This window comes from Aptenodytes patagonicus, chromosome Z, assembly GCF_965638725.1.
Source record: "Aptenodytes patagonicus chromosome Z, bAptPat1.pri.cur, whole genome shotgun sequence".
NCBI lineage: Eukaryota > Metazoa > Chordata > Aves > Sphenisciformes > Spheniscidae > Aptenodytes > Aptenodytes patagonicus.
The window spans coordinates 13,829,349-13,852,681 of NC_134982.1; the positions used below are offsets into that span (position 1 = coordinate 13,829,349).

The following is a 23,333-nucleotide window of genomic DNA, read 5'->3' on the forward strand; positions in this document are numbered from 1 at the left end:
CTAGCTGCTGACTATTTTCAGCTCAAGCAATTTCCTGAATGTGGAAATTCATTCCCTGTGGTTTGAATGAATCTCTCTTCCAAATCTGTAGTGAATCTTTCTACCTAATATATGATCAGTCCCTCCTTGAACCCACGTAAACTTATTGCGTCTGCAACATCCTTTGAAAGGAGTTCTACAAGTCTGCTATTGACTTTCTTTTGTTTGGTTTTGACCTGGTTCCACTTTCTTGTCCCTCACTGTGCTGGAAAAGACACTGAACAGTTGATCCCCATCCACCTTTCCTATATTGTTGATTTTTATCGACTTTGTATCCCCCTTAGCTTGCCTCTTTTTTGAGGCTGAGGCACCCTAGCCTATTCGTTCTTCATACAGATGCTGTTTTGGATCATCTTTGCACTTCTGAAACTTTCCAGCTCTAATGCCATTTTAGAGAAAGAGACCAATACTGCACACTGGTGAACAGCTTGAATGTACAGTTGGTGTACAGTCTATAGTTATTCTGTTTTCTTCTTTAAGCCTTACCTGATGATTCCTAACACTTTGATTTCGTAGGGACTGGACTGGGATTCGGGAAACATGGATGCTTTTCCTGGCTTATCTGTATAGTCACTTGGCTTCTTGGTTTCTGCTGCTTCTACAAATTTTTATATTGATGTGGTTAAGTATGCACGCTCTTATGGAAAAGGATACTCAGTGTATGCTCTTTTAGTGGCTGTCAGGACCCTGTCTCTGTTGCGGAGCAAGGTATTATTACATAGAGGGGAATTGTAACATGGTGGTTTTAGAAAGGCTTTGGAGTAATTATATCTCAGTCAGTCACCAGTAATTTTCCCTTGCTAGTTTTGTCACTATGAGAAATGAAGTTATTGCTGCTTGTCATTTTTCCTTACTTTTCTTGCTGGAATCAGTCAATTTTTCTGGTAGCCTGACTTGAGTTGAGGGTGGATTTAAACAACCTACAATAAAAGGTGGGGGGTTTTTATAGAACTGTTAGACATTACCTGCTTAGTTAAGGCATCTGTGCATACCTTCTTAAATGGTGCCCTGAATATAATGAGGACCAGAGTGATAACAATGTACTGAATGGTTACCATTAATTCCAAGTGATTATGTGAAATATTTGAATAACTGAGGTATTGATGCCTTCTGTTGTGCATATTTGGGTAATTAATGAATTGAAGAGTATTTTACCTGTTACAGTTGATGGCTCTGATTTCCTTCTCAGCAGTTTTTTTCATTCAACCTTTATGTAAGGCAGAAAATAATATTCTTTGCCATTTAGTGTATGTGTATTCTTAGTTGATGTGTATTCTTTTCTCTTCCCTAGATAGTTTTAAAAGGGAAGCTTCTTTTGATTTGCAAATAGTCCTTTAAACTCTTTTTTTCTAGCATTTTCATGTTAATTAAGCAGTGTGAAGTAGTAATAAACCATAGATTGCTTTCAAGTTTATAAAGGCAAACTTTTTTAAAGCTGCATTGCTGTAGAAAGGTGTAACAAGTAAGTAGTTCATTGTACTTATTTAGCTGAGCAGTGTTTGTAACAATAATGGTTGATGCATTAATGTAGATTTTAAGAACAATACCCATTTCTTTTCCAAGAGAAGGCTTAAGAATATTTATCTTGGAGACTTCTGAAAAACTCTGCTTATTTGTGTAATACCTTTTTAAAATAGCTAGCCAGATGGATCCAGTGAATGCTTGTGCATGTCACATATGTCTAACGCCTTTCCTTCTCCTGGGACCAAACTACATTACATCATATTTTATGATTACAAGACAGAATTTTAGTGGAACTGGGCCATATGGTTGAGTCATCTGTTCTCTTCAGTTTTGGAAGGATTATACTAGCATCTTCAAAAGACTGTTAAATTTATTGGCTTTTTTAACCCATAAGATTTGGAAGCCTTCTGCTGTCTCTGGCAATGAAAACTATCCCATTTTCAGCTTATTATTTATATAATCCTTTGCAGTTATTAACTGAATCTGTTAAAGATGCTGTTACAGGATGCAAAAAAGATGCTTGTATGTTATTTTGGGTTTCCTATCTCATGAGATGGAAGGGAACCCCAAAGATATGTGACGTGGATTCCTAAAAGAAATCAAGAAAACAACAAACACGTGTTCTTTGCATTTTTGTCATGACTCACAAAGCTCTTAGGCGTTATCTCTTCTTCCTTGAAGACTTAAAACCTGTTACAAATCCTTGCTCTCCCTCTCTCACTCCACTCTTTCACATAAATTATTGAAAAGCATGTTTTGAAAAGGATGAGAATTACCTCGCTGCTGACTGGCCATTTGCTCTGGGGAATGGTCTGAATTCAGCAGTTATTCATTCATAGTTGTTGCATTAGATGCACTCCACAGAATCCAGCATAGCCTTGGTGTGCAGTCTCAATCTTTGAAATGGATGTAGAGTAAACAGAGTATGATGGGGAGTGTGACTAGGGATATTTGTCAGGTCGCACTACTTGTAAGCATCAAAGGGGTAGGGTGGCTTTAGGGAAATGTTTTATCAGATTTATATTATTACTAGGCATTTCTCTCTCATGTCAGCCCCTCCATGGACCCTGACAAAGAGGTTATGGCTGTAACAGGAATGTTTCTGATGATGGGAAAGGGGCTGGTAGCACAGCAGGCCCACTTATTTTACATGGGAGTGTGTGCTCTGTCTCCAAAGAGACTCTGGGCACTGTTCTGCCCTTCAGGATTTTATGCTTTGTGCATCTTTTCATTGTAGATTTTTAACTTGCAGTGGCTTTGTACCAGGAAGGTGAAAACCTCTAGGTTGTTGAGCTGCTGAGCTCTCTTCTTACAGAAAATGTGAGTGGATCTTGTGAAGAAATCAGAATATAAGCTAGGTGACCTGCAGTAGGGTTTCTAGATGTAGCAGCAACAGTATTCCTCACAGAGAGGGATCGAGACTACAACAGACAAACCGTTGGCAGCACTTATCTCTGATAAGAGAAGAGTAACTTGATGATTGTGGCATGCAAATATAATCCAGCCTAGAAGTAATTAATAGGAGCCAAGTGAATGTTTAATTTAAAAAAAAAAAAAGAGATACCTGTGACTTCTGTCATCTTGTGTGAATAATCCTAGCACATTTGGTGAGGTGCTGGTTATCCAAATTAGCAAGAGCACTGTATCGATAGCACTTAGTGCCCTAGTAAAGCAATCATGGATAAGAATATTCCGATGAGAATGGGAGGGTTATTTATGTGCAGACTGGTCCATTAATACTGAGCTGGGGTGGCTGCACCAGGCAGCAGATAGCTCAATCACTGTTCAAACAGGCAAGAGTTAAACCCCAGCACTAGCTTGGGGCAGCCAAAACTGAGTTTCCCATGGCTGCCTGGAGGATGGTGTGCCAGCTGTGGCCCTGATCAGATGAAAGGTGGGCCATCCATGCCTGCTGAACAGAAAAACTGCGTAAGGGCTGTGCATGTTATTATTCACCCCTGTAGAGAAACGGAGCTCCTTCTGCAGATGAAGCCTAAGGGAAGGAACCAGCGTGAGTGCCTGCTTGCTCTTTCTCTCCTTTTACTTAAGGCCTGCCACGTGTGGGCAGTTGATGTTCTGCATACAGAGAGTCTGACGCATAAAAGACTTGTCTGATTCTCAGTGCATGTGATGTGGAGGATAAACAACGTGGGAAGATGTGGTGGTGTGAAATCTCACATGCTCTTCTCTGGCTGCTGAAGTGGATTTTATTTTCATGCAAAACAATTGCTTGCTTTCCCAATTTCTTAAGTCCAACTGGGAATGTGTCTTAGGTATAAAATTCCTATGACTCTTGGATTATCCTTCATTGCAGTCATGGAAGTAAAAGCAGCTAAGCTTAGCTTGCTGCTTTAATATTTGATTTTGGAGACTGACAAATATTAGATCTAGAGTTCAATCCATGGCACAAACATCTATCAGTGGCCTCATGAAGGTCAGACAGATAGTGAAACTTTTTTGTCTTCTTTTGTAGTCATGAAGTACTTTTGGAGATTGAGTTGAGCCCTTGAAGACTCCAAACAAAATAATTTCTTGGAATAGGGATTTGTCTCTATGTATGCACTGTGTTTTGTTTGGCTTTGTCATGGGTTTCAGAATAGAAGGCTATAACCCTGTAGCAGTGGATATGTCCTTTACAAGAATGACAAATTCGACTATAAATAGACTAGTTTTCTACTCTGAATAGTTTTGAGATTTTAACACATATTTTATTATGAACTTTGAAATTGTATTGCTTCCTACAATGCCATTCTAGTAGGTATAAAATATAATGTGAACTGGTTTTAAAAAGAACCATCTAAGATGTTTTCTGGCACTTGTGGAGAATATTAAGATGGTGGAGCTTTGTCAAGTAATCTACTTTAGTTTTGCTAGTAGAGAAAAAAAAAGGAAACAGCTTTCACTGTGACCTGTGATATCATGTAGACATTTGTAATACAAAAATAAGGTGCCATGGTGGCTGGTACCTTATGAATACATCTTACAGCAGTAGTAATACTGATCAATTAATGTAATTCTGGACTGTGTGCAATTCTGCTTGGTGTTGAATTTTTTTTCTTGTCTGCAGACTTCATAATTAGCCTTTGTGTCTCTGTTCCCCTTTGCAGAATAATGGGGAGGAAAAAACTTAATGAAAACCAGCTTACTATGCAGAAGTGGCAAGATAAGCAATGTTTGGAGAAGTTTAGCAGTAGACAGGAGGAGAGATAGAGCCATGGGTCTAAAGTGCCAGTCCTAGTAAGTGAGGTAATGTTGCAGCTGAGTGGGTTCCAGCACAATGGATGTCCATTTCATAGAATCATAGAATAGTTTGGGTTGGAAGGGACCTCTAAAGGTCATCTAGTCCAACCCCCCTGCCATGGGCAGGGACATCTTCAACTAGATCAGGTTGCTCAGAGCCCCGTCCAAGCTGACCTGGAATGTTTCCAGGGATGGGGCATCCACCATCTCCCTGGGCAACCTGGGCCAGTGCTTCACCACCCTCAGTGTAAAAAACTTCTTCCTTATATCTAGTCTGAATCTACCCCCCCTCTAGTTTAAAGCCATTCCCCCTTGTCCTGTTGCAACAGGCCCTGCTAAAAAGTTTGCCGCCGTCTTCTTTATAAGCCCCCTTTAAGTGCTGATAGGCTGCAAGAAGGTTTTCCCAAAGCCTTCTCTTCTCCAGGCTGAACAACCCCAACTCTCTCAGCCTTTCTTCACAGGAGAGGTGTTCCATCCCCCTGATCATTTTCGTGGCCCTCCTCTGGACCCGCTCCAACAGGTCCGTGTCCTTCTTATGCTGAGGGCTCCAGAGCTGGACACAGCACTCCAGGTGGGGTCTCAGCAGAGCAGAGTAGAGGGGCAGAATCCCCTCCCTCAACCTGCTGGCCACGCTGCTTTGGATGCAGCCCAGGATATGATTGGCCTTCTGGGCTGCAAGTGCCCATTGCTGGCTCATGTCCAGCTTTTCATCCCCCAGTACCCCCAAGTCCTTCTCGGCAGGGCTGCTCTCAATCCCTTTATCCCCCAGCCTGTATTGATACTGGGGGTTGCCCCAACCCAGGTGCAGGACGTTGCACTTGGCCTTGTTGGACCTCATGAGGTTCACATCGGCCCACTTCTCCAGCTTGTCCAGGTCCCTCTGGATGGCATCCCGTCCCTCTGGCGTGTTGACCGCAACACTCAGCTTGGTGTCATCTGCAAACTTGCTGAGGGTGCACTCGATCCCACTGTCTGTGTCACTGGTGAAGATATTAAACAGTACCGGTCCCAATATGGACCCCTGTGGGATGCCACTCGTCACCAGTCTCCATCTGGACATTGAGCCATTGACCACTACCCTCTGGATGCGACCATCTAACCAATTCCTCACCCACCGGACAGTCCACCCATCAAATCCATACCTCTCCTGTTTAGAGAGAAGGATGTTGTGGGGGACCGTGTCAAAGGCCTTACAGAGGTCCAGATAGATGACATCTGTAGCCCTTGCCTTGTCCACTGATGTAGTCACTGCACCATAGAAGGTCACTAGGTTAGTCAGGCAGGACTTGCCCTTGGTGAATTTGCCCATCTGGAAGCAAGAAGATCCATTAGGTACCTGTGTTCTCTGACTAAATTTACTAGTCAACAGAAACTGGAGGGTGTTACTAAAAATCTAGGTAGATGTAGTTAGTTCAGGTACTCATACCAAGAAATAAGTGGTGCTGAATTTAAAAACAATCCACTGAGGAAGTGGTATGTGTATGGCATTGAATGTTGAAAGCTAACAGGCTGTTCCTGTCACTGTCTCTAACCAGAGAGTTCAGATGTATGCCCTGGTCATTAGGCACACTCTGATCTTCACAGACCATTGTGTCTAACACAGTATTGGGGAATGCAAGATAGTCAACACAACAGCTGAATAAACAAATTTTGCTTGCATAGTCCGCATTGTCCCTGTATCTTACCACTGAAATATACTTACCAGGTAAAAGGTGAGATTAGGTTGTCCAGCCAATTTCACTTTAAATCTCATGATTTCTCTTTTTCCCAACTGTGAAGCAGTTGTGCAGCAGAAATCCTGAAAACTTGGAAGACCTTATGTGAGTTGCTATTTGACCATGATACATAGCTAAAATCTGTTAATTCAGTAGTTCTTCAGCCTTAAAACTTTGTTAGAAAGCAGTCTTTTCCATGCATCTCATGCTGATGATCAGTTTCTTGTTTATATATTTTTATTTTTCAGTGTAAGGAAAACCTGAGGATTCTTGGTGGTCCTTTGATAACCATTTGAGAAGTGTGGGGTTTTTTTTTTAAGTCTGTGTTTTGACACCCTATGGATTTTTTTGAAGGAAAGAGCTGCTGTGTGTCCAGCAGTAAACAGTAGTCCATTAGATGTATTTTCGTTTTAGTAACATTTACTGAGTAATTTCAAGACGAGAAGAACAGTCGTCTGAGTTCATTGTAGCTGAGATCTTTAGAACTATGAGAAAAGGCGGAACAATGGGAGACAGTCACTTCAAACAGGATTGATTTAGCGTTTTTATTTTTAAAAAGTCCCTTGTGTTTTTTTCCTGTGTGAAGATAAACATTGTTTCATTTATACAAAAATACACAATTAATTCTTGGCTTTACTTTCTTCTGTCTTACTGAGAATGATCGGTTGCATGTGGTGTGGTTACTGCTACATCCTTTGCTATCTGAAATTAAAGATAAATCTCCAGTTGCTGTTATTGGTGAGGTGATAAACAATGGGCAGTAGCTGGACTTGCTGCGATGCTCTGGCTGTATGTTACTAACGATTTAAATGTAGTTTTTCTTACTTTGTTCTAATGCCTCGCATGTTGTGAGCTTTTTGCTCATCAGTTCTCCTTTATCTCCACTGGAATGAAATTGGTTACGTGAAAATATCAGTAATTGCTTAAAAGAAAATAGAAGCCCCGATGTACCTAGATGACATTTAACAGGAAATCTCACTGTTCCTCAAATGCAAAGATTGATTTCTTTTATCTTGTTAAAAGGCTTAAAAGTAGTATCTGAAGGAAAAATACATTGTGGCCTTTACTAGGAAGTGAAATGAGCAGCGGTGTGTGAGCTGTGTGCCTTCCAACCCACCCAGAACTCCACCACGTGCCTCTAAGCTCACAAGATGTGGGCCAACTATATTCCTTGGTCTGGGTGGACTGTGTCATGCTCTCTTGGCCTCCCTTGCAGACTTCTGGGCTCAGCCTCCTCACTTTCTTGCTCTTACAGAAATTAAATCTTACAGTTGAGTTATGAAGAGGCCGCTTATCTATGCCTTATTAACTGTGCAGATTCCCTATGCTGACCTTATGGCTACTCTGCATTTAAACCCTGACTGAAATTGTGAAACCAAACACAGGTTTCTAAAAAAAAAAACCAAGAAACTTACTAATAAGAAACACAAATATCTTGGCAAAACAGCAAACTCTTAAATGCATTTCTTTCCATTTTCATTTCCCTCTTGAGTGTTCTTGGAGCACAGCTCACAGCCTGCTGCAAATTCCAGTCATTATTTAAGCAAAGACCACACTAACTTTTTTCTACAACTTCCCCCCCGGTCCCCAAACTTGCAGTCTCAGATGACCATTTCAGTCAGGTCATCTTTCCCCTTCTTTGCTGGTGAAAGAGCCTTTCATTTCACAGCTTGTAGTCCTCTTTTGCCAGGAAAGTTTCCGGGCAGCCTCACTGGCTGATAGAAGCACCCTGCTGAGTGACTTGCTGTTCAGTTGCATTATTCTGGGGTTCAGCATGAAAAAATGGTTTGCTTGGATAATAATCACTTCTTTATCTACAGAAGCTACCCAATGAATGGGGAATTATCAAGGTTTACTGACAATCTACCATTAGTCTTTTGTTACCATTCCTTGTTCATTCACTCCAACTGCTTCCTGCCTTCCCCATGGTGCTTTTTATCTCTGGTTCAAATGGAATTCATGGTCTGACACAAATACAGTCTCCAGTGTCAAACAGACCTCATGCACTTCGCGTGGACTGTTACCCCAACTAGGCACAGTAGCTCAGGAAGCAAGAGGAGGACAATGTATTAACGCTTCTGGTTGTAAAATGTTCACAGGTTACTTGCATTGCTGCTGCTGTTTCCACCTTTAAAGGAATGCATGTGTAAGCTCTGTGAGCTGCAAATGTTTTGTCTTGTGTAAATATAATTAATATTATTAGCTATCAGTCACATGAAATAGGGAACATGGATGGCCAAGTGAAGCTGGAAAAGACTATTTCTGTTGTAGCAATTAGTGACATTTAGATAATATCACTATGAATTACTTTCAAAGCCATTGTCATGCTTTGCTTTTTTGACAACTTAATTTGAGGTCAAGACCTTACTTGTGGTGAAGTTAATGAACATAGCATCTTTTGGCATGGCCTTCAGGGTGCTGCCTCAGTGGAGTGCAGTGCGACAGGGGTCAGGTTGCAATGCCAGTGGTGCTATATATGCACCATGGGCAGACCTTGAAAGGTGCAGGAAAGAGCTGGAGCCACTTACAGGAAAGAGCTGGAGCCACAGCAATTGAAAGGGGCCTGGGAGGCAGCAGCTTCTGGCATCTGCTAAGCTCTGAATGTCCTGAGAGCTGCTGCCACAGACTTGGATAAGCCGCTGCTGCTGAGCTCAACAACGTCCTACCACTCTGCAAGGGAGGTTTCCACTCCCACCATGCAAGTTTGCTACTGCCAAGTACAATCTCTAAATTGGGGATGGAGGGCAGGGAAAGGTGTAGGCTACTTACCCACATACCACTGACTCCTAGGTTGTAATGTTTTCAGATAAGACATTCTTTTGAGAAAAGCCATTGTCTGTTGTTGTAACTTTGAGGGATGTTTTGTCTAGTGAATGCATTCTCTACAACAGGATTGTTATTGTTTTTAAGACCCTCTTGGGAAGTCCAGCACATGTGGAGTTTTGTGGATGACCTTGTGATGCAGTGGTGTTCGGTGTCTTTGCCATGCAATTGTTTGTGACGCCAGTCTTTAAGTATTCCTTTCCTTCTCAGACAGTGAGTTGCTTGAGTTTGAAATTATCAGGAATTTCAATTTGCTACTCAGCTTCCCTGCAGTTCTGATTTCAGTGGAGATAACATAACTCTGTCTCCAGTAGGTTTGCAACAATGCAAGGTCACTTAAATCATCTCCTGTAGGCTGCATGCCAAAGATAAAGAAACAAAGTTGTTGTCCAGTTAATGTTTGCTCAGGTCTTTGCACATGGAAAACACTGTGTATAAGTGCTAAGTAGAGCTATCACCTCTTGTTATATGTTGTTACATCTTGCCTGACATTTACTGGTAAGCTCAAAGGCAACTGAGGCTTAATATACTGATGCAATGGTGACCAAAGAAGAATAGGTACCTTTTTTAAACACATTTTTTAATTATTGAGCTTCTCTTCTGGAAAGGAAAATGTTCCCTTTGTGACAGAGAAAACAACGTATAAAATAGGTAATGCAAGCTTTAACTATAAAAAATAGGCTTTGATATGAAGATTTCTCTTTGGACTCAAAACAATCTGTCAACTTATCAACACACTGTGTGTGATCCCAATGATGAAGGATTTTTACTGGGCAGTTTCAGCCCCGAGACTACGGTAACTACTTTGTTAGTATCTTGCAACCATAGAATTATCTCTAGGTTTGAAGAGGAAATAACCTGTGCGTAGAGGAAGCTTAGAGGAGACACACAGTCAACAACTGTCAGTACAATGACTGTCAGTAACCGCCACCACAGTGTGTGTTTGTGGCTGATGGAGCTGCAGTTTTGAGAGTTCAGCCTACCTTGATGGTGATCATTGAAGGTGGTGTGAGCACTCTGCATTTGGCTTGAGTATCGTGCCCTTTTTAATCACTAGTCATAAACTGATGGTGTGAATCAAGTCAATGAGTTCTCTCCTGACCTCTGCCTCACTCCACTAACCTTGACCAGACAGTGCCCTGTGCAGGAGTGGCTTTCCATCCTAAGCATGGCTAGCTTTTTCCTGCCAACTTCTTTCTCAGGTTCCTGAATGTTTAAATATGGCAAACACTTAACTTTGTCACCGAGAGAAGCTTCTGAGTAAGGCCATACAGCAGAGTTTCCTATCTGAAAAATTAAAATTAAGACTAAAGAGCATGCTTGAGAGGGATGTTAAATTTCAGTCAGAAATTTCAACCCCGCTCTCCTAAGCCACCTGATGTTTGGATTTTGTCTTACCATCCCTTTGGCTGTCACTGTGTTGTATTTAGTTTCTTTGCTTCAGCATGGCAGGTGTTGTTGCAGTTGGGGTTTATTAGGGATGATGAATTATCTGATCCCCTGCATAATTATACTACTGTTAGTAGGAAAAGATTGATTATTTTTAGGCATGACTGAAAATTTCTTATTTTATCCAAAAACTTGCACTTCTTGAGCTTTGATCAGTTTTGTCTCTTCATACGTAATGCCCATTATCACTACCTAAACTGAACAGTATACGTATGTTTTAAAAAAAAACAAACAACAAACCAACCCTCCCCCTGCCAAAAAAAAATCACCCCAAACCTGAAGAAGTACTGAGTGGAGTACTGATTCTGTTCTATGGAGCTGAAATGTGTGTTTCATCAGCTGAGTTTTGCATGTGTTCACAAACCATTGTTATTGCAGAATGTTAATTGTTTGAAGGAAGACTGTTGATAACTGTTTGGCATGTGGCCTACAGAAGGGGGGGTGGAGATAAAGAAACCCCACATGTGCAGTCTTTTCCAGGATCAGATTCTTCCAAATTCATTACACGCGTGTGTTTGCCTTTACACTGAGCTGCTCAGGTTTTTTTATTTGCATGCTACATGTATAGCACCGTGTGTCATGCTGTACTACTCAGTTGGCTAACTTGCGTATTTGCAACACTCTTAACACAAAACAAGCGAAAAACCAAAAACCTTAGCTTTATTGCTGATAAAAAGTACCTGCTTAGCTGCTCGAGTCTGGTGCTATATTAGAGAGATTTTCCTGAAGACCCTACTGCTACTCTGTGTTAACCTTCAGTTTGATGTGCCCTACATGGCTTTGCTCAGAATGAAGCACGTCTAGGCATCTCTGACATAAGAGGAAACATTCATTTATACTATCTGAAAGAGTGGTAGTAACAGGACTGAAACTTCCCAAGGGCTGTTTGGTGGATGGCACCATGCTACTTGGATGAAATGTGAAAGTTGAGTCAGTGGGTGTAGATAAAAGCAAGGGGTGAGTGCTGAGGAGCCTTGTGATAGAAGGGGCAGGATGTGGCACTGGGGCAGCTGAAGAAGGGACCTTACAGAAATGTTTGGGCTGCCTGGATAAGTGGAACGGGATGGTTTGTGGGGTTGTGGTGGAGGAAGCTTGATGCAGTGGGTTTGTGAAGTTAAGGTCTCCAGACTGGCCACCTCAGTCCTTCCAGTACTCTTGGCAGAAGAGAGCATCTCTCATGTGCATGTTTTCCAGGAGGGGCAAATGCTGGTGCTGTATGATAAATGGCAGTTCAAGGTGGCTTTTACACTGACCAATATTAACCATAGCTGGGAGTCCTTGTGTTTTTGCATCATCCCAGCAGAAGTTACCTCTCAAGTCTTTGGTGGGTACTTGATGATAAGTGTGACTTGTGGGGTCAAAAGCAGGCTAATATTACAAGAGATTCAGAAATTGTGTGTAATGCAACAGTCACTGCGTCTGTTCAGAGATCTGTATTTTCTGATCTGCTCTGGGCAGCAGTGGCTGTGCAATTTTTGATTACATGACGCACTGTGAGAGCCCTACTGACTTAAATATCTCGTATGTGCTTGCCAGGTCCAGGGTACAGTGTCTTTCTGGGTGTCATATGTATTCTTTTGCCTTCTAGATTTTTTTTTCCTGAAGAGGATGGGTAGTAGGGCTACAATTCCCTATTAGAATGGATGTTTTTGAGAGTCCATTGCATGCCATTTATTTTATTAGCTGTACCTTTAACTTCTGGAATGCATTGTACAATGCTGCTGTTTTGAACACAGTGGGGAAGAAAAAAACAGTTCAGTCCTATCAGAGGAATACTTGAGCAACAGTTGATGCCTGCATAGTTGTTTCTTCTTTGTGGACAGATTTATCCCTAATTTCATTTTGAAAATAAAATGACGTCTGTAAATAGATTTCTGTAACTTGCATTATAGTTAAATATGTATAATTTTGAGACAGCTTGAATATAAAATTGACATTTCATCTACAATAATGACACATTTATTGATGCCGTAGAATGACACCTTTATTGCTTTAATGAAAAGATGCATAACTTTTATATGGGCAATACAGCATGATGACATCTTACGTAGAACACAGCTATTTTAATTTATAAATGAGCATAACTCTGCTGCACAATGATGAAGGGAAACTGCGTGTATCCTGTTGTTTTCCAGGAGCAAAACAAAATTGCTGATACAGTAGTGTTAAAGATGTTATAGCATCAGTAAGGAAATCTGAAAACTTGCAATTGGAAGAACTAATGTAAGCGGATTAGGTATGTGTCAGTCTCTAAAATTATTTGTTCCTTTAACAACTCTGAGCCACAGTGCTTAGAAGAAGAGACATTAATTAGATATAGAACTGAAAACAGGGGTCTAAAATGACTACCAAATACAGATCTTCATATCCTAGCCTTCAGCCTCTACCACTTTCCTCTAAGCAGGAAAAAGAATTACCAGGTTTGTGTGAAAAATAAGGAAATGTACACTGATAGCCTTTCCTTGACACTGAGATGAATCTGATAGAACTGAGTGTTTTCAGGGTCCCTGTGAGCAACTGCGTTACTTAACGGTTTGTCCAAGTACAGTTCTGTTTAGTTCTTAAATATGAGGGAATCTGTTTAGCTATACAGACAAGTAGGAAGCAATTTTTTAAATGTGGCATCATTAAATCTTTCTTTAATTGTGTTTGTGTGTGTGTGAGTGTGTATTTTTTGTTACCGGTATGGTTGAAAACTACAGTAAAGATGAATTAAAGTCTCTGTTCTTGTAAGAGACTAATACCATATGTCATAGAATGTTTTACGGTTAGCATGAAAAGGGCATCATTCTGCAACATCAGAATCACTTTCAGAACACTCCGGGCTTCCCCATTCAATATCTAATATAATCTCCGAGGTGCAGCTTCCACACTAGATAAATACTGAGGGGTGATTTGGGATCCAGCTGTGTTAGTTTCTCTTGGGTCTGGGATGTTAATGATAGTGTAATTATAGACAGGGATATAGTTATCACAGCAGCTTCTCAAACGGAAAATTGACTCTTGATTTCAGTTCTTTCTTAAATTTGGGAGTTGGCATTAGTGTGCTTGCTTGCTTATACCAGAATACTGGATATTGGATTATATGTCAATAATGTTTCAATTTAATAGCTGAATATTGAAGGAATATTCGTGAAACCGCTTCTTGAAGACATGGCCATTTTTGTACTAAAAAGCTGAATGCTCTTCTGAAAGCTGTTCTGCCAAGGATTTTCAGCAGGCCTTAATCTTAACATTTTCCTGTAGCTTATTCTGTTTCATGTTTCAGAAGTAAACCTGTTATTTCAGGTCATGAGAAAATCTTAAATTAGGTGTTGTATTTTTTTATCGAAGTACTGGTTAGTATGGGGTTAGACGTGTGCGTATGTGTGTGGGGTGTGTAGATTATCATGTTACATGCCATCTCCTTCTTTCTTTCCAAGATTTAAAACAAACAAGCAAAGAAAAAAAGTGCAGGATTTAGGTGCTACCAGTGCTTTACAGTCATCTCAGTGATTTGTGGGTAAGGGTGATTCATCAAATATCCTGTATTTAAATATCTTATATGACTGAATAATAAAAAAAACAGAAACAGGACAAACTCCAAAACAAAAGGCATAATATGCTGTCAAACAAAGAGTGTTAACTTTCAAGTATTTTATTTACAAGTAAGATACTTTTTTTTAACATCTGCTTTTAATAATAGGCTCCCTTTAAAGCATGAAATTTCCCAAATGAAGAATATGCAATGAGTTTCATTTTAGGTGGAGCCTGATGCTTGGCTGGACACTCATTGTCATGGAGTCTAAATATGGCTAGGGGAAACAATTTTTTTTGCTGTTGTAATTAATGCACTAGAGTCTACAGAGGTTTATTCCACTGCTATAAGAAAAAAGAATATAACCTGCTTGATGTGCATTTACCCAAGAGTCATACCACTGTCATAACAGACTGCAATTGCTCTTTCTCTTCTGCATGCCACTTCCTTTGACAGAGCTGCCATTCATACCCTTGGTTCTAGGTGGTGTTCTTTCCACTCCTGTCTGCTCTCCTGCTCAGACTGCACTCTCCCTAATGTTTTTTTTTAATGTGGTTTTTAAATAACTAGTAACCTGGAACACTTTCCTCCTGTTCTGGTTTTCAGGGTGTGCACAGCCTGTGGAGTTAGTTCATATCAGTGTGCACCTCGTACGCTTTTCCTCACAAGTCCAGACAGAGAAACACCAAATTTTTTGTTCAGCTGGGGGCAAAAAAGTGTGTGTAGACCCTCAGGACAAAGTGGGTTTTTTAAGTTGAGTATTTCTCAAGGAGCATGTTAATATGAATTTAGTCATTCCGAAAGTTGTGTAGAAATTGAGTGCTAGTAAATAGGCAGTCATGCTGGAGGTGGGCTGGCCGATACCAAAGAGAAAGCCATAGTCTGTTGAAGATAACTCTCCTGAGTGCAGCAGGGCACTAACACTAATCCAAATGCAGCTTTTAATTGCACCAGATTGGTGTTCCTGAAGACTGAACCCTGTTGTCAGTCCAGACTAGAAGACGTGGATGCAACTTTCCCTCCTTTTCCAGAGCTTGTTTTGCTGTGATCACATGGGATACAGAAGGTTAACTGTCCTCTGTTTTCTTAGTATCTTGCTAGATCCAGCTTGGATGTCTGGTAGAGGAAATAGGCCATGTCCTGAGAGTTCAGAGCGGGAGGGAGAATCATCACATTAGGAAGTAGTGTCCTTTCCCTGATTCAGCTGATGAGAAGGAGCAAAAAGACTTAATGGATTAAGATTGAAATGTAGGGTGGTCATCTTTTCTTTCAGCAGCACTAGGGATGTGCCATCTATCTGAGAGGTTGATTTGTTTGTTTTAAAGACAAATGTGGGGGATAAAAGCTCAGTAAAGCTAGTTACAGTCTGCAAAGGGCAGTCTCTTAACCTGTTACTCTCTACAAAGTGTGAGCTGGGAAAAGCCTTAAATATGTAAAGTTTTGGCTGGCCTGTGTTGTTAGGGTGGGGTGTGAATCAGCTGAGGCACCTCATTGCTTATCCCTATGGTATATGTGATGAAGGTCCGATGGGGCCAATGCAGCTCCAAAATAGAAACCAGGACTAGACAAATGAAGGAGAACTTTTTTAAATACAGTAAGAACAAATGGATTTTTTTCCTGCACTACTCTTCTACGTATAACAGTTTCCATGTTACAGGTCATCTCCAGTGGTTGCTTGGGCCCTGGCTTGAGCCATTAAGTCCTTGGGAACCTGTGTTGCACAGCTTGCAAATTACTTTTATGCGGCTTTCTCTGTGCCATTTCTTTGGGTTGGGCTTTTGTTTCAGCTTCCAATGGCGATAAATGTGTGCAGGATCATTCAGGAGAGGCTGGACACAGTGCTGGTACTAGTAATATTTCTCCCTTCTTTTTCTTTTATTCCAGACCAATGAGTGGAATAAGAACGATGATCGGCTGCTGCAGGCAGTGGAGAATGGCGATCCTGAGAAAGTGGCTTCATTGCTGGGTAAAAAGGGAGCCAGTGCCACCAAACAAGATAGTGAGGGCAAAACTGCGTAAGTCCAACTTAAACTTGTGATTTAAGCACAAGGGAAGGGAAAAAACCAGCCTTGGATGTGTATGCCACTTGCATGAATGAAGAACCAGAGACCACCCTGAAAATGAAGTTTTCTTTTTCATCTGAAGCACAATACATTCTGGAAAGCTCCTTTCTGGTAGTCTATATTTGTAATTCTACATTTAAAATGCCATTTCAGAATCACAAACCCATTGAGGTAACTTGAAGCTGGATTGCTGGGTAGACTGGGACCATTTTAGGACAGGGTATTTTGAGACTCAGGAATTTCATGGCATACTGCAGATTGCACACTCTAAAAGGCATTAATCTTTGGGGCTATTTTTTCCCATGGACATTAGTTTAATGACATAGAGATTAAGATAAATTTTCTTTCTAATGGGTTAGTTTGAACTGAAACTATGATCACTGAGTTTTAAAATCTTGCAGATGCTAATGATTCATGCAACTATTCCTTGTTTTGTTTGACGTTTGGCAATGAAGGTTTTGTGTGAACAAGATTCCTTTTGCAGTATCAATATATTTCATATATAGCATTTTCTTCTTCTATTCTTCCTCTTGTTCTCCTGTGAACATTCTGAACTGTGGAAGATAAAAGATTCCAGTAAGAAAATTACAGCCAAGAGATTGCTATCCTTAAACTTTCTTTCTTACGGCACAGAAAGATGATTAAATGGATAAATGAGAAGTAGGCATCCCGTGACAGAACCAAAGCATTCATAAAATTCTGGATAGATGGGGAGAAAGGAAAACAGTTTCTAGTCTTGGGAGAGGCAGCACAAGGCAGTTTATACCAAATAATAAGTTCTAATGAATTACCTCTGGGTTACATTTATGGAGTCACACTCTGCTTCTTGCCTGGTCTGTTTCAGTTTCCTACATCTGCTCCATTTCTGTTCTGCATCTGAGGAAACTGAATGATGGCAGTGACTCATAATGACCTGCAACTTCTTACTGCAGAAGTCCAAGTCCTTTACTTCAACTGGGCTTTCTCCACACTTTAATATGTTTTTAATTTTAAAAAGTTGCATACACGTGTTTTTCTTTTGAACATAATCAAAGCATGACTTTCATTGAATCTTCTGAATTATAGCTATGTTTACCATCTCATGTTTTTACAGTCAACGTAACTTCAGAGCTAGATTCTTAAGCTGCACTGTATCCAGTGTAACGCCTAGTTTGCAAGTTTCATATATAATTTGATACTATGAATTTTTCTAGGGAACCAACCAAGACTGAAATTATCAATGAGTACGTACAAGCCTCTTAAGTCTAAGAAACAGGATTGTTTTAACTGTAGGGATCTGGTGCAATGATTTTCAGCTTTACAGGGATATGCTACAGAATTCCCCTTTTTTCCTCTCTATTTGAAACTACAAAGAAGTTGAATACCATATATTTATATTAATGATGCTGTTACTAATAATGCAGGTACAAATACTTCTTTTAATTGCTTGGAACAAATGTGAATTAATGCTATGAAGATCTCTGCTTCTGCTTGTTCCATATGCTCATTTAATTGGTGTTTACTTTTTTAGTTATTTCTGTGTCGTGGTTTAAAAGAAAGCTTGAGAAAGAACAAAGAAAAATAGTATTGCTGTGATACAGAAATACAGTGTGTCAGCTCTCATTCTGTTTCCAGTGCTTTGGGAAACTTAGCAGACTTGCTCAGGTTATTTCTGTCTCAGTTTTGAAAGATAGAGACTGACAGGTGTAGAAACAATGACACTGATCTGGAGAGACATAGCTACCAAAGAGTATCATGACCCAGAAATATTCTCCAGTATGGTTTATTAATAATGGGCAGTGTCTTGTTTGCGTTTTTCCCACTTAAGTCTTTTCTTAGTGTGTGCAAAATGAAGTTCAGCCATCATTTCTGTATAGGTAGGCTTGTTTCTCCTATGTTTGCGGTGTGATGCCAGGGCTTCATTCCTGCACAGTGGTTCTGGGTGCCTAACATAGCTGTTTTGCCCTATCTCAGCAGCTCTACTTAGAGGCATAGACCCTGCTGCAGCCCAGCACTGAGGTCTGTTAGTGTCCCACAGAAGCGTGGTACTAGTTTGTCAGCTACCTCATCTGTAACATGGGAGACTCTCATGCTGGGAAGGTGCAACCTGGAGAGGTCTTTTTGGGACAACTGGCCACCATCGTGCTCAGATTTCATTGGTTACATTTTAGAAAGTGGTCTGTAGTGCCATGTGGGAAGGGAGCTCTTTGGATGAGTGGTCTATTGATCCCTGTGAGTATATATTGATGCATTTGTTTACATAATTAGGCTGAAGGTGACTAACCAGAAGAACATGATGGATTCAATTATATAACAATGTGCATAATGTGATTAAAGACTTTGGAATGTGCTTGAAAGCAAAAAAGGAGAAACAATTGCATGTTGCAGTACAGGTTTGTTAGGTCTGTCATTGTCTGTTCCCTTATGGTGTGACATGTTTCTTTTAAGATCTTTTCTTTTCCATTCTTTTTGTTAATAACCCTACAAACAAAATTCTCAATACTGCCCAGATCTTTATTTGAAGTATAGTAATATAGTAACTATTTTAAACAGAAGGTGGAAAGGACTCTAATTTTTCATGCTTAAAGTGGTACTTCTAAGTTTTTGTTTTATAATCAAATGGCTTCTTAATATAAAATGCTTGAAATGAGAGGAACAGAGACCAGAACCCAGGATTTTCTCTATTCGTCTCGTTGAGTACTGTATGCATCATTCCACTGAGTCCTGCTACGATGTGCTCCAGCTATGGCTCAGTTTTGGACATAATCATCTAAATTTCACCTGTGTCGTTTTGCCTCTGTCTTATAGGTCCTTTTCTTTGTGGCTTGCCCACATGCAATAAAATAGCGATGCTTAAATTAATGAGGTCTAGGTACCAGTAAATTTCTTCGAGGTAATATTTACAGATTTTCATCAGAAGGTTTTACTCTCTAGCAGGTACCTCTTAAAAAAGTATTAAAAAAAAAATCATCAGAGTAATGAAATGAGTTTTTTAAGACTTGGCTTGACTTTCCACACTACCACCCTGACTCAGTCCTTTCTATAAACAATAAATCAATTTATTGTTTGCCATGGAGCAAGTCCACCTTTGGCATAAGTTGACACAGCCCCATTGTTGCTCCCACTTACACAGCACAGACTATTGCCAAGCACACTTGTAATAGAACCTATCTGGAAATCTGACTCTGCCATTGTAGTCTTATTCTGCCAGATAGGTTTTTTTTGTCCTTAAACAAGAAAACAGTGCTTTCCAGTTTGGAATTTGATCATTTAAATCCCACTTAAACTAACAAAAAAGGGTTTTCAAAGAGAACCTTTTCAGGAGGGGATAGGATTCATTCATTTGCTGCACTTTCCACAAGAGCAAGTGTTCAAATGGGCTGTTATTTAAAGAAGCTACTGTTATTGAAGGGGAGTGCGGGGGGGGGAGAATTTTGGAAAGGATTCACAATGTATAAATGGCAGCACTTCCTTGTCCTAAAGTTTTGTCTGTGTGCCAGTCCATCACTGCCATGTTTGCATGTTTCTGCAAGGTACTGAACTAGAATTAAATGCTTATGTCTATTAAGTGAAACAATAGGTGTCTGTAAACTGCAATTGAATCAGCTGTTGTTTAATAAAATGAGTCTGACAATGGTACAAAAAAGCTTTAGAAACCCCCACAAATGCAATCTTTAAGGACTCTTTCACAAAACTATTGTCAATAGCAGTTAGTAGAAATTATGTATTTTCATTTGAACCAGAATGTTCATGCCTTGGAGGCTGAACTGAAAATAATTTTTGGAGCATATTCCAACCCCAAATACTTTATATTTATCATGTACATAGTATTCATTTTTCTTTTCTTTCTTTTGGATCTTATTGTATAAGGAGGTGGGGCGAGTGGCATGAAGGATATCACTGTTCAAAAAGTAAATCAGGTTTTAATTACCTTTGTGAGAGAGTCTTTCCTTCTACGTAATAATATTTATCTTAAAGGAAGCTATTGGAAGAATACAGACTTACTACAGTCGTTATACTGTTCTAGTTGAGAAAGAAAACCATAGAAAATGGTTTAGGCAGCCCATCTTCATAATTGGAGAAGTCAGGTGAGCTCAGTGCCTATGAATGGAAGAAGAATTGTATTATCCTCCCTTTCTTGATTACAAATTGCTATAAATCCTCTAGGAGACCTTTGACATTCAGGCAGTCTCTGCATTATTTCCTTGTGCATGTGTTGGGGATCCTCAGTCTAACATCATGCTCTAGAGGATATTTCTTTTGTGCAGACTCTGTGTCATCTCTTAAAATTGCCTAAACACTTAAGTAGAAAAGCATACTAGCATACTGTCTTTTGAAAATTGTACCAGGATAGGAGCTGCAAGAAGGGTCTAGTGCCTGAGGATTGTCACCTCTCCAGGAATGGAGTTCATTGGTGTTCCAGTGACCTGATATGATCACTGACAGAAAATATTTTTTAATTTACTTTTATCATGATATTTAATTTATGATGGTCCAGATGGTCACAATAATGTTTAGGTTTCAGAGCATGGACAAAATAAGGAAGACCGCAGTGATCTCCACAAGTGTTTTATCTCTAGCCAACAGATGACTGAAATCTGGTTCTTATTCCAAAATTTCTTGTAAAGTTTATTTCCGTGGGAGATTTGGGTGTAAAGGCTTTTGTCTCTCCAAAACTTTCCTGAAGTTCTTCTGAGGTTCAAATCCTGATTGATCCTTTTTGTTCCCCCTCTCCCCTGAAGCATTGTTATGAATATAATTCAGTTAAGATGTTGATATTAAGTTTCCTGAAAAATTGCTTTCTACTTTAGACTAACACTTAGAAATGTTAATGAAACATCTGGGCATGGTTGGGCGAAGCTGTCCTCTGCCAGGATACTTAATTGGGCTAATTAACTTTCTATTATGTTCAGTATGAGCCAATTGTTAATGTATAGTGAGAGGAAATGCTCTTAAACTCCATAACGGAGGAGCAATACTTAACTTTGATTTTATAATTTGGCAATACATGAGAAAATCCACATTTCATACAAACACTACTGTATTGACAATCACGCAGGCTTCTGAATGAGATCCATGAAGTGGAATTCATGTTAGTGGTTTGTTCCTGCCTCTTGACTGAGACTGTGTAGACCATTTCTGATGGTTTTGGATACATGACGCCTCACTTAGACTTGGAGACGTCATGATCCAACTTTCAGTTCTTAGCTATACTTTTGACAGGACTTGAAATCAACAGCATTCAGGTTCTATCATACGCATTTTTGAAGCAATCTTTTGTAAGACATTTTAGTATTTTTATACCTTCATGTTACTAAAAAAAAAACTGAACAGGCCATCTTCTGAAGAGACAGAAATTAATGCTCTTTAATTTGATTTCAGTTACAAAGATCCTAAACTTCACTTATGAAAAACTGAAGCTTTTTACTTTCTGTCTTTAGTGATTTCCTGTATTGTAAAACAAATTCCACTTACTTAAAGAACAAACTCCCTATATCTTATAAAGTTCTTTGAACATTGAGGAACATCCCAACGGGTGTTGCATCTTACATGCACAGGACTTGTGTAGATGATAGCTAGAGTTCAAAGGGGAAACAATCAGTCTGTAATTTCTTCTAGGAGCCAGCTTGCATCTTCTGTTTTATACTTGCTTTTTCACACAGGCTGATAGGATGGCTATTCTTAATAAACTATTGCATTTCATTATCTATTAGTAGGGCTGTCATCTCAGAAGAAAGCAAGTCACCTTCTGAAGGGCCCCTGTACACGTGTTTGGCTAGCCTGGGAGCTGCCCGTTCCACTCCTGCTCATGGGTAGGGTCGGCCAAACCTGTAATGCAGCATCAGGCAGCCGCTGGAATTCCCTGTAAAGCAGCTCCATTCGCAGAGTTGCCAAATACCCCAATTTTACCAGACCTGGCCAGGTTTCAAGAAATTTGTCAGTTGCTTGGATCAGAGCATAGCCTAGATGGTTGGAAGTTTTTGTATGCCTGGCTTGAAACAGCTGCAGCTTGGCTCACGTGGAGGCAGAACCCAGCGCCCCACTTCCGCATGAGGAACGCTGTGGCTGCTCCTTGCACTCATCTTATCTGAGCTGGCAGGGGAGCACGAGGGAAGTGTGCTTCTCATGGGTCAGGCCAGAACCAGGCTTTCTAAGGCTGGAGGGGACAGGGCTAAGGCTGCAGTTGTTTTTCAGATTTGTAGCTACATAATGGGCTGCAGATGTTTTAGATGTTTTTCAAAGACTTCTGCAACCAAATGAGCTGTATGTGTAGATTTTAATTACACCAACTAGCTGCTACTGGCTTAAAAATGTACTCTAATCTAGGAAGGGAAAGGGAACAGACAGCCAAAACAGAGCAACGTACAAATGTTGGATTTATTCCATTTTTTTAGCTTCAGAATGACGTCTCAGGCAATAGACTATGCTGGTGGCTGCTTATGTATTGGGCTTATACATCACTGCATTTTCTGCTACCTGCTTTACAGGTGCCTTCTGTGTTAGGAAAGTACTAACTGGAAAATGTAGGAAAGCTCTGAAGTTGCCTTTTCCTGCACGTGTGTGTGTTCCAGTCCCTACTCCTCTTCAAAAATGTGGAATCTTAAAAGCTTTAGTAGTATAGTTATTCTGAAATGCAAAATAAAAATATATTGCCATAATCATTTAAAGAGTTTATAAAAACAAATGTTAAGAGGTCATCTTAATCAGTGGTCTCTGAAGAATGTATTACTAGTAGCTTAATTACTATAAGTACATATTACTGCACTTGGTTTGTAATTCCCCTGTGAAGTAAGAGAAGTTCACTTTCTACAGTTTATTAAAAAAAAAAAAAAAAATCCAAATAGTTTTGTTGCTTCAAATCTGAAGAGGTCTGAAGTATTATAAGTGTAAAAGGCACAGAAACTTCAAACACAGCACATAACCCTGAGCTATCCTTTGTCAACATCCCTCATGTCACATAAGGATATCCATGCTCTTTGGTTCTTGGAGTACTATATGCAGTTCTTAAGCCTTGCTGGATTTTCATGCAACAAAAATATTTTC

General features: G+C 40.0%; 1 protein-coding gene across 5 annotated transcripts in view; it reads left to right on the top strand.

Annotated features, from left to right (window-relative positions):
- The window catches only part of RAI14 (retinoic acid induced 14), an 87,169-nt gene that overhangs the window by 38,348 nt on the left and 25,488 nt on the right, over positions 1–23,333 (top strand). For all 5 annotated transcript variants that reach the window (XM_076363367.1, XM_076363368.1, XM_076363369.1 and 2 more), the window contains exon 3: positions 16,132–16,262. In XM_076363367.1, coding sequence (XP_076219482.1) covers positions 16,132–16,262 — 131 coding nt within the window. The remainder of the gene's footprint in view (positions 1–16,131; positions 16,263–23,333) is intronic.